General features: G+C 46.4%; 1 protein-coding gene across 3 annotated transcripts in view; it reads left to right on the forward strand.

Moving 5' to 3' along the window:
- The window catches only part of ACADSB (acyl-CoA dehydrogenase short/branched chain), a 40335-nt gene that overhangs the window by 13725 nt on the left and 12314 nt on the right, over positions 1-14296 (forward strand). For 2 of the 3 annotated variants that reach the window (XM_032313528.1, XM_032313527.1), the window contains exons 2-5: positions 9314-9473; positions 9687-9787; positions 12778-12984; positions 13481-13651. In XM_032313528.1, coding sequence (XP_032169419.1) covers positions 9314-9473; positions 9687-9787; positions 12778-12984; positions 13481-13651 — 639 coding nt within the window. The remainder of the gene's footprint in view (positions 1-9313; positions 9474-9686; positions 9788-12777; positions 12985-13480; positions 13652-14296) is intronic. The other variant, XM_032313529.1, reaches the window with a different exon arrangement.

Consider the following 14296-nt stretch of genomic DNA (forward strand, 5'->3'; position numbering starts at 1 on the left):
ACAGTTTTGGGGTTTTTTGTTTTGTTTCGTTCTGTATTTAAGAAGCAAAACACGTGGGGTGCTTGGGTGGCTCAGTCGCTTAAGCGTCTGCCTTCGGCTCATGTCATGGTCCTGGGGTCCTGGGATCCAGGGATCCAGCCCCGCATCAGGCTCTCTGCTAGGGGAAGAGGCTGCTTCCCCCTCTCCCTCTGCTGCTCCCCCTGCTTGTGCTCAGGGTCAAATAAGTAAATAAAATCAAAGGAAGGAAGGAAGGAAAGAAAATACTTTACACAAAGCCCATACTTCTACTTCCACTCCTTCTGCAGAGGGAACCATAATCCTGACTCTGTGGCGTGTGCTTCTTGTTCATGTTTTTAAACTTTTACTGCATCTCTGTGTCTCCCTAAGAATATATACTATCATTTGGTGTGTTTTTAAAGTATCCATAAATGCTATCATCCCAAACAAATCCTTTTGCAAATTGCTTTGTTAACTCAATATTATATTTTCAAGGTTTCTCCGTGTTGATATATGCAGCTCCCCAGTTCACTTTAAGTGCTCTACAGTATTCTGTTGACTTATAGGGGAGGAAAAAATATTCTGCACTATACCCTCCTACATTCTTGGCTCAGATCCCTCTGTCATAAAAGACAGATTAACAGGGGAGAAAATTACAAAGAAATTTAGTAACCTGTACACCTTTATGTATAAATGGGAGAAACCCAGGAAAACGGAGTGATTCTGAAATGGCCCAAGCCACCATCCCCTTAAATACTGTTACCAGCTAAATACAAACGGTGGAGTGAGGGCTAGGAAGGGAGGCACAGTTATGGGAGATTGCCAGGAAAAGCACAGTAAATAAGGGTGGGGTGGTTATGCAGGTTTATGTCCTTGCCTTTTCTAGGGATCTGGTCACCTGTTCTGGCACAGAGAGGAAGACGTGCTTACACAGGGAGATCTCTCTTACACACGTAGAGCAGTAACACCTCCCGCAGAAGTGTGACTGACGTGTTCTCAGTTTCCAGAGCTGCCCTGCTGTTTCTTAAAAATAACCAGCTCGAGAAAATCCTTCTGTCAAGCAGACACATTTTTGCCGTGGCAAATTCTTCTCCTCTTCAGAATGCGTATACAACTTACGCATTCCTTTGTTGACAGAAATTGGATTTTTAATTTGTCACCTTTGTAAATTTCACTGCATTGTTTGCAAGCGTGTACTCATGCGTATGAACGAAAGGGGAATTGCTGGGCCTTGGTCTGGACTGTCACTTAAGTAGTGATTAGACCTGTTTTTACACTCAACCCGCAGAGCAGGAGAGTTTCTTCCCACTTAAAGAAAAATTATTCATGACCTGTGTTAAAGACGATAAGGAAGACTTGATTCAAGAAGGGGCTTCTGCATGGGATTTTTGCAGTAGGGAGGCGAGATCAAGCTCAGTACCAAAGTACAACAAGGACAAATGGAGATTTCTAGCCAACAAGTCAGGGGGTAGAAAATCACTAAGAAGGAACGACAGGGTTAAGCGAGATTCTTGGGGGGGGGGGGTTGAGGGCGAGGCTGGGGGCAGGCCATCTGAACATGGACCACCTTGGCATGAACATTATTATGAGTTAAAAGCAACCAAAACCCAGCAGGTTCAGGAAAAGCTCTCTACCTCCCCCTCACCTGCCTGCTTGTACCAGAAGAGAGCTGTCAAGAGTACATAGTAGAGTAACCTGTGGGGTGCCTGGCTGGCTAAGTCAGTAGAGCATGTGACTCTTGGTCTTGGGGTCCTACATTGGGTGTAGAGCTCACCAGAAAGAAAGAAAGAAAACAGGCTATCTTTTGTTTTCCAAACATCTTCTTCCTCCTTCCTGCGAATGGTCTTCTCCACTTCATACCCCGGCTGTCTGCCCCTCCTTGGCTCACAGAAACACCAGGTCGCCTGTCTTCGCAGTTGCCATGTCTCTGTGGACTGCCTGTGCTTGTGCCATTCAGTTTGATTTTCTCCTGTTAATCTGTCTCTTCTCAACTGGAGTCTTCAGCCAGCCAGAAGGACCCTGAAGAGTAGAAAAAAGTCTCCCTCACCAGCACTTGCTAGATTCATTCACACTCACCAGGATTCTTGCTGGAGGCAGACCCCGCGATACCGAGGGCTGGTGTTTTCATGAAGCTGACCCAGCAGGTTTCTCGACAGAACTGAACGAAGCAGCCCAAGGGCAGTGCCCGAGGACAGTGCCTAACTAAGATCAGGGCCTAGTTAGAGAGACTCAGGAGCTGACTCCCATTTGGCTTAGGGCGAGCGTCTTTGTCAAACATCCTCAGCACTCGAGGGTCAGGTGGTGGGGGCAAAGCTAGAGCAGGAGACCAAGACTGGGAGGAGAGAACGGGACGAAAAGGAGGAGAGAGCATTTGGAAGGAGGAGGAGGTGCCTGAACTCCGTCTGTAGAGAGCAAGCGGGCCGGAGCCGGAAAAGCACGGAGAGCTGCGGGGAGGGGGCTGGTCACTGGCCGGGGCGATCAGGAGGCCCGGAGGGCGAGGAAGGCGCGGCTTCAGCAGCGTCTGCTCTGCAGGGGCGGAGAGGGAGGGCGGTACCCGAGGTGGAGGACAGTCGGGAGGAGGATGAACACGCTGAGAATGTGAGCGGACCAAGGGGAGGGCTGAGGGCCCTGCAGAGGTGAGGGGGTGGGACACGTAGGGAGCCAGAGGGACGGGCCTTTTTTTTTTTTTTTTTTTAAGATTTTATTTATTTGAGAGAGGAAGAGAGAGGGAGGAAGCAGGCTCCCCACTGAGCAGGGAGTCCCCAGTAGGACTCGATCCCAGGTACCCAAGATCATGATCTGAGCCCAAGGCAGACGCTCAACCACCTGAGTCCCCCAGGCGTCCGAGCACAGGCCTTTCTTAAGAGGAGGGACGTCATTTATATTGTCCCAGGAGCGGAGAAGGATGAGGACACCAAGTGGGTTTGGTGGCAGCAAGCTGAGGTCATTCCCATTTGTTGGCATTTATGTTTGCCATAGAAGGTGAGTCATTGGCTGACAGTAAGGGGTGAAGCTTTGGGGGGTTTGAGATCCTGTAATCATTTTAGAGAATGGGAAAGGGTGTAAGTGGAGGTCAGTGACGAAGAATTTATAGTTGAATGAGGCCACGTGTCTGTGTCTCCTGACCATGTCCCGTATGTGGTCATGGCTAGAGTCATGATCGGAAGTGCAGGAGACAGACTTGGGGAGAAGTTGATGGCAGAGGGACAGCGCCAGGAATCTGGGAGCCATGGAAGTGCTGGGTGGTGTGAGCGGAGGAGGTGGGCACACAGCTCTGTGCCTTTGTCAAAGCCCTTTAAAGCCTATGCCACAAAGAATCTATTTTATTTTATGTATAAAAGTAAAATCAAACCAGATATAAGGGGGAGATGGAAAGCCGCTATGGCTGATGACTCTTAACTGCTTTCCAGTTGTGATACTGAGATTTGTAATAAATATATACTGGGTCTTCTTCAGGGTTCTCGGCTCACAGCTCCCCAAACCTTGGGAGTTTTCTGGGCAATCAGAGCAGAGAGCATCTTTTGTTAAAATATTTGGTCTCCTTTTTTTTTTTTTTTTTTTTAAGATTTCTTTCTTTGGGGGGGTGGGCAAAACAGGAAGGGACGGCAGAGGAAGAGGGAGAAGCAGGTTCCCCGCTGAGCAGGGAGCCCTACCTGGGGCTCTATCCCAGGACCCCAGGATCATCACCCAAGCTGAAGGCAGCTGCTTCACGGACTGAGCCACCCAGGTGCCCCAAAACATTTGGTCTCTTGTTTGCAGTTCCTGAAGTCCTCTGAGAACCTTGAAGGTGAAATGGGTACCTTGTTGTACTCATTGTACTGTGTTGTGCCCTTGGGTACCCCCTTCCAGTCACTTGGGTTTATGCTAATGAGGTGACCTCTGGACTGCAACCAAGGGTGGGGGCAGGGTGCGGGCGGCCAACCTCATGATCAGAGGACCTTTCAGTTTGACCCTCCAGCCTCCTGGGAAGGAAGAGGAGCTAACTGTTGAATTCCTTGCCGCCAGCCAGTGATGTAATCAATCTGGCCTCCATAAACACCCACAGGGAGATGCTGAGAGAGGGGTGCCCGAGCAGACGGTATGGAAGCTCCACTCCCTTTCCCCCAACCTGGCCCTGTGCCTCTCTTCGCTGGCTGTTCCTGAGGTCTATCCTTTGATAATAAACCAGTAATCCAGCAAATAATCTCCGTTCTGTGAGCTTCTCTAGTAGACTGAACAAGACTACCCCCGAGGAGCAGGTGGTAGGAACCTGTAGTCTTGTAGCCCGTGGGTCTGAAGCATGGGGGGCAGCCTGGGCTTGCCACTGCGCTGTGAAGTGGACCAGGAGCCCCTTGACCTGTGGGACCCGATGCCATCTCTAGGTAGATAGAGTCGGAATTGGGTTGAATGGAAGGACACCCGGCGGGTGTGGGAGAATAGATTGTTGGTGCAGGAGAGAGAGGAAACCCCACACATTACAGTTGGTCCCACAATTATCACAGGAGACACATCACCCCACAAAGGGGGTAGGGAAGGAAGAAGGTACAGAAACAGTGTTTTGACGGGTACCCCAAGGCCACAGATGAAAAGAGCTGTACATGAGCGCCGCACCGTGACAGGTACATCTGTTCTCAGAGCGGCACGGGTAGCACTGCTGAGATGGCTGTACGTGTGCCCTAGCTTCGCACAGGGAAGTCATCCTAGATCGTGAGAGCCAAGCTTCTCACCACCAGAAAGTTACCAGTGAGGGGGCGCCTGGGGCGCTCAGTCGGTGAAGCGTCTGCCTTCAGCTTAGGTTGTGATCCCAGGGTCCTGGGATGGAATCCCACATCGGGCTCCTTGCTCAGCGGGGAGCCTGCTTCCTCCTCTCTCTCTGCCTGCCTCTCTGCCTGCTTGTGATCTCTGTCTGTCAAATAAATAAAATAAATAAAATCTTTAAAAAAAACTTTAAAAAAAAGTTACTAGTAAGAAAAGAAGACAAGATAACGTGAACTCTGGAGTGCTGGGATGGAATCAAAGGGGGGAAAGAGCACACCTTAGTGCACACATGCAGAAGAGAGACCCAGGAGGGCACATCTGGTAGGAACCCCTGAGTATAGGCATTTAAGGTGGAGCCCTCTGTGTTCTATCAGAACATTTCCTTTGGAAAAGTCTAAGAGGGACTTTGCAGGTCAGCAAACTTCTCTCCTGTGTCCTGTTTTACCTTTCGGGCATCATAAAAGCCTGTAGACTTAAGGCACTCAAAGGATGTTTGGAAGGATATTCCATTATGCTGGGACATAATGGAGAAGGGTTATGACTCCCAACAGCTAAGCTTAATGAGTTTAGCAAAAAATCTACCAGAACATTCAGCAGTCCGGGGTTCTTTACCGTTTCGTGTGCTGTGGAGGAAAGGTATCCAGCAATATAGTAAAGTTTAACAGACCCTTTCTTAAAACGTTTTAAAAGGCATAAACTATGCAGGATTACAAAGGAACCCAGTTATAAAAAGCCGTAAAAATGTTTTTAATTGTGATAATAGTAATAAGTGTTTCTTTAATAAGATCTGGTAACAGGTCAGCAGGTTTGAAGTCGGGAGGTGCCTCAAGATCTGTGCACCAGCTGTTATTTGATATAAAAATACCTGTAATTTCTCTCCGTGACAGTCGCAGACAACATGTAACTTGGGGCCTCCGTTTCACGACTGAAGGAAATGTTTGACTTAGGTTAGAGGTTAGTGAAATAAAGATATAATTTCCCCCACCCAAGTTCACAGGCTTCACTGGAGTTCACTGTGAACCTGGAGTTCGTAGACCCCAGGTTTGATCATCAGTACTCGTAAGGGCAGCAGAACTCTGGTCCATTGAGTCAGAAACAGATCAGACTCGAGCTACAAGAAGTACTTGGCAAGGCATAAATAACTAGGATTCCACTCAAGTAGCGATTGCTGCTCTATACAAAAAAATGTGATGATGTGGTGCAAAGGGTTATAACTGTGGAAAATCATTTTGATGGAGTGGATCCCAGCGCTGCAGAGGCTGAGGTCAACACCAAGGGGCAGGGACGGTTGAAAATCATCATCGAAACCTCGGACTGTGGGTTTAAAGGCAAGGCAGGGAAATGTTTCCTTTATTAAAGACTGTCCTACTAAAAGGAACATTTTTTTTTTTTTTTTTCTGCCCGAAAGGATAAGACATAACGTTCAGTTGTAACATTTGGTTAAAAGGGATCCCATCTGCTTAGGGTATAGCCGTTGTGTTATATGTAAGCTCACCCTGCCTCCCTACGCCACTACCCACTTTGTAAAGCACATTCACCTCTGTGGTCTCCTGAGTCTAAAATAATTCTTATGTGTCAGGGCACCTGGGTGGCTCAGTCGGTTAAGCATCCAGCTCTTGATTTCGGCTTGGGTCATGATCTCAGGGTTGTGAGATCGAGTCCTGTCTCAGGCTCTACACTCAGCATGGAGTCTGCTTGGCCTTCTCTCTGCCTCTCTCTCCCTCTTTCTAAATGAATACAGAGAATCTTTAAAAGAAATAAAATAAAGTAATTGTTATGTGTCCAACAGTCATACACAATTTTTAGACTAAGTAGCAGGTTTTTTTTAGCAATTTTTAGACTCAGCGGGTCACAGCGGTGTCAAGCAGGAACAGCTGGGTATTATCATCATACCTGCTGGCTTCTCGGGTTTCTCCGTGGTGGGCTTTCTGTGAAACTCAGTACAAAGGTGATAGGTTGACTCAGAGAGACGAACTCTGTAGGGGAGTCTCGTGAAGTAAATAATCTCCCCTAGAAAGAAGAATGGAGGGCAACGTGTTGGAGTTTTCAGATGTAACCAGCTAGTTTCCTGATCGTTTTGTGGAGGAGATTAGTTGGCTCCTTGTCTCACGAATTCCTAAGTCTGTGGAGGGCCCCATGCAGGACTCGCCCACCCACCGCCTCCTTCTTGGTAATCCCGTCGCCCAGGCCCATCTGTCCTTGGTGCCTTCCGTACTGATCACATTCTGTCCTGATGCTTCTTAGCACCACTGCTCACCTCCTAAAGTCCTAAAGCCCCTGTGCACCTCCATTTCTTGCCTCCGTCCTCCTTAGCCATGGTTCTTCCATCTGTTTCGTCGGGGAGAAGACATTACTACCTTCCTTCCTTCTGGTCCAAAGTGTTCCTTGCCTAACCAGGTGTCTTAACAAGGTGAAAATGTTCCATACAACTTTGCCCTGAACTATCTGCCTCCTACTTCTGCAAACAAAACAAAATTAATTACAAAATTGAGAGACATACATTTTTCTTCTAACTGGCCAATATTTGTTTTCGCTTCTGAATCTGGAGCAGAGTACACAGACTCCTGGGCACATTAACCACAAAACCAAGTGTGGTAAAGATCAACAGCAGTTTCAAACATAGTGACTCATGTTTTCTTTTGTTTTGTTTTTATCAATAAGTGTTTCCATGTGTAAGCAAAACTATTGAGAAAAAATATATTGCAGTATACTGTTATATTTGCTTTTTTTTTTTCTTTTTTTAACACCATGTATGGTTTTAATCCTGCAAAACTTGGCTTTACTCTTGCCTGTTCCCTGTTCCACGAGCCTTATAGAATTCCCCCTGGTATCCTGTGCTCTCAGGCAATTGTCAGATGCCCAGAATGTTTGTTTTTAAATCTTGTTGAATGAAAGGAAAACATTAATTCTTTTTTTTTTCCCAGCAGCTTTATTGAAGTATAATTTACATACCGTAAAATTCATTCTTTTAAAGTGTATAATGAAATGCTTTGCTGTTCATTTACGGAATTGTAGAACCGTCTCCCCCACCCCCCACACCAGCATCAGGCAACCGCTATAGTTTCTATCTCTGTGGCTTAGTCTTTTCCGAAAATTTATATAGATAGGATTCTATAACATGTTATCTTTGGTAGCCGGCGTCTTTCACTTAGCCTGTTTTTAGTGAACCTACAAAGACTAATAACTTGTTTGTTTCCCCTGTAATAAAATTCTACAAAATAAAATTGGAAGAATACAGCAAGCATTTCAAATGGGATGGTTTCTTTTTTCAACGAAATGGGAGTAAATCCATTGTTTGAACAGCAGTTGGCAGGTTTGAAGCATCAGGGACGTAGCAGCAGGGGACACGCCCATGGCTGGAAGAGTTCCCTTTCCAGTTTGACTCTGCGGCGGCGGCTGGGACCGCCTCCATTAGGACTGCCACCCCGTGTTCTCCCAGGTCCCAGTAGGAAGTCATGACCATCTGCCAAGCTCTTGCTGTACAGCCAGCCGATGCCTTACCAAACCCTTCATGGCATGGGTTACCGCATTAGTCCTCACAAAACTCAAGATGATGGTCTACACGTTTCAGGGTAAGAAACAGACAGAGAGGTTTTACCTGAGGTTGAAATCATTGGCCCCAGTTCACTTGGCTGCTAAATACCAGATGCCAGATTGGAAACTAGTTCTTTCAGCCCGCAGAGCCTGTTTCCTTAACCCCGATGCTGTACCATCTCTTACTGATGAGAAGCTGAAACACAGAATTAGTCAGGAGAACCAGGAGAGCCCTGGTGCCTGCAGCCACCCTGGACAGGTCAGGACAGCTCCCACGCCCTCACCTGTTCCCGCGCCACTTGATGACGCTCTTTGCCATGGTCCCCCCCCATACTGTTATTACATTCGGGTTCCCCTCCAAAGAAGTCCATGAAATGGGACATTTTGAGAAGGAGTTCTGGGGCACCTGCGTGGCACAGTCATTTGAGCCTCTGACTCATGATTTCGACTCAGGTCATGGTCTCAGGGTTGGGGGATCGAGCCCCAGGTGGGGCTCCGTGCTCAGTACAGAGTCTGCTGAAGATTCTTTCTCTCACTCTGCCCCCCCCAATAAATAAATAAATCTTTAAAGAAAGAAAGAGTTCCACCTAGAAAGTTTTGTTTTCTTTTTTTTTAATTAATTTTTATTTGTTGTGTTGGTCACCATAGTGTACATCATTAGTTCTTGAAACAGTGTTCCAAGATTCATTGTTTGTGTGTAACAGCCAGTGCTCTGTGCAGTCCGTGCCCTCCTCATACCCGCCACCGGGCTCACCCATCCCCCCCCCAAAAGTTCTGTTTGCTTGAGGGTAAAAGGTAATGCTCTGGGAAATTTGTTGAGTTAGAAGAGCTTATTGCTTGGATAAAGAATGTAATGTTAAAAAGGAATTGTGTTTTTGTTCACAAGACAGTGAATTTTAAAATGTGCCAGCTTCCGCTCCTCTTTTTTGGTGACACAAGAGGTAAGAAGGGGTTATAAAGTTAATTCCGAAGAAACCCATGTTCACCTACTTCTCTTTACTTCTGGTGTGTGTGTGTCCCCTGTTCCATGGGACTGTTCCCACAGCTAAGAAGAAACTTCCCAACTTGCCTGTCTTCTTGGAAAACTCCACCCCATGTCCTGAAGTCTTCCCAGTCAGAAGCTCTCCTCAGTACAATAAACCCGGGGCTGTTCTGTGCTCCGCTGCAGATGTTTACAGATGAGGAGATGATGATAAAGGATGCTGGTGAGTACCCGGCCCGGTGTGCCCTCCGGGTCCCTCTGGTCACCAGCTGGGTCTGGTGTGAAATCCCATGACGGGCCTAGGGGGTGTGCTCACCTCAGTTTGTAAATGGAATTTTTTCACATTAATTTAAAAAAAAAATTTTTTTTTTTTTGAAAAAAGTAAAACCTATCCTATTAAAAGAGTAAAGACTTAACAGTATTTTTCCCCCTACAGTTAAAAAATTTGCCCAGGAACGGGTTGCTCCTCTGGTTTCAACCATGGATGAGAATTCAAAAATGGACATATCGATAATACAAGGACTGTTTCAACAAGGGGTATATACTTTATAATTCTTCCCATTTCAAACTTTCCTATAAGTACTGTCCAGCATTAAAATGTATGCATGTGACTAAATGCAGGAACTGTCAGGACGACTTAATGAACTCTTCATTTCCTAGTCAAAATTATCTGTGTTCTCTTTTAAAGATTTTCATTTTTTATTTTTGAGAGACAGAACATGAGCAGTGGGGAGGGGCAGAGGGAGAGGGAGAAGCAGGCTCTCCACTGAGCAGGGAGCCCGACGCGGGGCTCGATCCCAGGACCCCGAGATCCTGGAAGGCAGACGCTCCACCGACTGAGCCACCTGGGTGCCCCTCTGTGTTCTCTTTTAGTTTGAAATCCTGGCTCAAAGTTTCTTTTAAATTGACTTAGCGTTTTGAGTTAGAAATACTGTGCTTTTTAAGAAAAGGGCTTGGAAGCAAGAGAGAGTGATTTCTTTACACCTATGGTTCCCAACCGGAGGCTGTTTTTTTCCCCCAAGAGACATCTGGCAGTCTCTGGAGACATTTTTGGTGTTCACAACTGGGGGTGATGCTGGCACCTGGGGTGGGTAGAGGTCGGGGTCCTGCTCAGTGTACAGGACTGCCCCCCAACATGGGGTTGCCCCCCTCAACAACCACCAGGATTAAGAAGAGGATTTTAGTGAGACTTCACAGTAGACCCTGTATCCCACCCAAGTTCCTCTGCACCCCACAAACCTAGATGCGGAGGCGACCTCTGAATTCCGCACCAACCAGGGACCCCGGCTTCCAGCGCCCTAAGTCCCAGAGCCCTTGACTAGAAGCCCAGTAGTCGCCACGGGTGACAGTAGAGCACCCCAGCGGCGGGTTATCCGCATGGCGGCTGAAGGGGAACGTTTTCAGAATCACTGCCCTTGCTCATCATCTCTCCCTCTCCGTAGCGAGTGATGTCGAGTGACGTTTCCCTTTCATTGTGAATATGGGATATCCCAGGACGGGTAGTTCCTCTTTGGAGCCATGGGCTAAAATTTAGTCTGTCATCCTGCTGCAAAAATACCGCCTTTTTCACCCAACGGGAATAGTTTTTGCTTCGTCCTGTTTTGAAGAGACCGGCTTTGTGATATCCTGCCTAGTCGTGATTTTTCTACCTTTTCTTAGGCAATGAAACGCTTGGGAATGTGGCGTCTTGAATGGAGCCCCGGGGTCGGTGGCATCTGGGGGTCCCGCTTCTCGGGCCGGCTTCATCTTCAGCGTTGGCAGAGCCCTTGGGCCGCTCTGAGAAGGCTTAGGGTTCTGCGCGCTGAACCTCACTCTGTTGATGGGGGGGCTTCCTGCGGGCGGGGTGCTCTGAAGCTCACGAGCTGCCCTGGCTTAGGGGTTGCACCACCTGCAGAGTCTACTTGGTGGCACCTCCCACACCAGCTCTTCTTTTTTTTTTTTTAAGATTTTATTTATTTATTTAACAGAGATCACAAGTAGGCAGAGAGGCAGGCAGAGAGAGAGGAAGGGAAGCAGGCTCCCCGCTGAGCAGAGAGCCCGATGCGGGACTCGATCCCAGGACCCTGAGATCATGACCTGAGCCGAAGGCAGCGGCTTAACCCACTGAGCCACCCAGGCGCCCCCCCACACCAGCTCTTCTGAGCCTCTTCCTGTCCCTGTGCGGTCCCCTGCTGTAGCAGTCACCGACAAACACGGTCTTTCCCACGGAGGGAAAACCGGTGACTTTTTGGGAGAGGCAGTGTGGCGACAGCTCTTCGCCATCCTGATGATGGCAGCTTTGGACTGCCGCCGTGCCCTCTTCCTTCGGTGCTTCCTCGTAGAACATCATTCCTGGATCTCACCCCGGCCTCCCCCTCTGCTGACCCTGACTGCTGGGACCCAGACAGTAGCTCGCTGTGGTTCCAGAAGCGGCTGGGCAGAATAGAAAGCTGCATTATCCTTTTATCTGTGCACAGCTTTGGGGCATGAATTACACGTACACACATGCTTCTTCTGAAATGGGGACTTTCTGAGAAAAACAGAACTGCGGGAGTTTCACGGTCCAGACTTAGGAGTAGCTGCTGAATACAGACAGTCCTTGGAAAGCTTGGCCGGCATCTGGTCCTGTTCACCAGGCCCCTTCCACCTTGTCTGTGGGGGTTTGGGGAAACGCCACCAGATGTCTGCTAACCACCTAGAATGTCCCAGAAGGAGCGATCCTTCAGTTACCAGCTTGGCTGAAGGAGTCAAGGCAAGGAGCCTGTCTAGAAGGGATTGTGCCGCACTGCCTGCCTCCAGGCCCTTGCTGCCCGAGGCACTTTCTCCTTCTTCCCCTCCATCATCCTTCAAAGCATTTTACAGATTCTTGTGTTTCAGATACCACAAGGAAACCAATGGCAATTCTAGCTTATAACCACTTCCTTTTCAGAGAGGTACAGCTTCCACTCTAGTTTTTGTTACTTACAAGATAGTACAAAAGCCATACCAAATTAAAATAAAATGTACAAATAGACTTTTTTTTTAAAGTTTTTATTTATTGATTTGACAGACAGAGATCACAAGTAGGCAGAGAGGCAGGCAGAGAGAGGGGGAAACAGGCTCCCCGCTGAGCAGAGAACCTGATGTGGGGCTTGATCCCAGGATCCTGGGATCATGACCTGAGACAAGGCAGAGGCTTTAACCCACTGAGCCACCCAGGCACCCCTACATACAGAGTTTTAAAATTAGGAATTTATGTAGTTAAAATTTAATTTGAACTTGTTCTTGCGAGAAATTTTCCCATATGAAAATTAGCTGTCTTGGAGCATCTGGGTGGCTCAGTGGGTAAAGTGTCTGCCTTTGGCTCAGGTCATGATCCCAGGGTCCTGAAATCAAGTCCCACATCTGGCTTCCTGCTCAGTGGGGAGTCCGCTGCTTCCTCTCCCTCTGCTGCTCTCCCTGTTAGTGCTCTCTCTCTCTCTGTCAAATAAATAAATAAAATCTTAAAAAAAAAAAAAAGAAAGAAAGAAAATAGCTTTCTTAATCTGTTTCCTTGTTTTTCCTTTCAGTTGATGGGTATTGAAGTTGAAACAAAATATGGAGGAACAGGAGCTTCCTTTTTTTCCTCTATCCTAGCGATAGAGGAATTAGCCAAAGTCGATGCATCTGTGGCCTTGGTATGTGACATCCAGAACACAGTAATTAACAATCTGTTTAGAAAATATGGAACAGAAGAACAAAAGGCTACCTATTTGACCAAGCTTGCGACAGAACAAGTGAGTCCATAGGAGTTGTTTAAATGAATCTGATCTCTATTAAACTTGGGACACCTCCAGCTACAATGTTGACTCTGCAATGTTGACAGCACGGTACCGTTCAGTGTACTCTGCCTCTTATTTCTGTTTGGAAATTCAGAGAATAATCAGTAGACGAAAAAACTTTTTTTTTTTTTTCTTTTGGCCCCAGTTCTATTTCCTTCATACTTTGGTTGGTGGTTTCATTTACAGTGAGATGTCTAGAAAACTGCAATTATTAGAACGAATTTAATTAAATTTAACATTGAATCTGTGCACTTATATCTTTAAATCTTGGACAAGTAGTAGGGTATATATTAGAAAGTAACGCTTTGGAAATACAATTATGATTCTGATAAGTACAGGCTTTTAAAAGTGGCTAAAGCTTTAAATGACACTTGTTTATTTTACTAAAGTATTTGTTATGCACAGTACAGACACAGTTAATAACTTGGAATTTTTCTGCTTGCATATGTAGGTTGGAAGTATCTGTCTTTCAGAGGCTGGAGCCGGTAGTGATTTATTTGCTTTGAAGACTAGAGCTGATAAAAAGGGAAACTATTACATCATCAATGGATCAAAGATGTGGATCAGCAATTCCGAATACGCAGGGATCTTCCTGGTGATGGCCAACGTAAACCCTGACCTTGTAAGTTGGAAAGCAGGAGTCTCCCCCACCCCAGCCTCTTCTCTCGTGGCTCTTTCCTGCCTGCATTTCCTTTTTACAGCTTTGTCTTAAAGTCCTCATTCTCCTCAGTACTGAAAAGTTAGATAACTGACATCTTTTCAGCCTCTTATTTACTGTTCTCCCCGAATATATACAGTTGATGTGATTAGTAACTACACAGAAGTCTGTTTATTCATTGCCACCAAATATGTTATATCAGAAGCTAACCTTCCATTTTGTAGGATTTCACATTTTCTATTTGAGGATGAATTTAAGTACCTACTTACTACATTCATTTTAAGAATATTTGGTTTAGTTGGAAAATAGGTATATGACAAAAAGGTAAGTACATTTGATTGTCCTTTCTCTGACATAACATTTAATTGAATTAAATTTTGAAACTTGAACATACTTAACAAATGAAGTTTAGGACATGGAATGCTCATGGTCACATGATACTTTAGTGTATCTTAATAATTTTAATAGCCATAATGCTTTCTGGAAAAGAAATTATAGACTTCTTAATTGCAAATCTAGTGTTTTCCAAGTTTCCTAATGCACGTGTTGCAGCTCTGAGTCCATTAATATTAATGCCAAAGTTCAGTTTTAGTTTTCTGTCAACTTTCA

Source organism: Mustela erminea, chromosome 14 (assembly GCF_009829155.1).
Source record: "Mustela erminea isolate mMusErm1 chromosome 14, mMusErm1.Pri, whole genome shotgun sequence".
Lineage (NCBI taxonomy): Eukaryota > Metazoa > Chordata > Mammalia > Carnivora > Mustelidae > Mustela > Mustela erminea.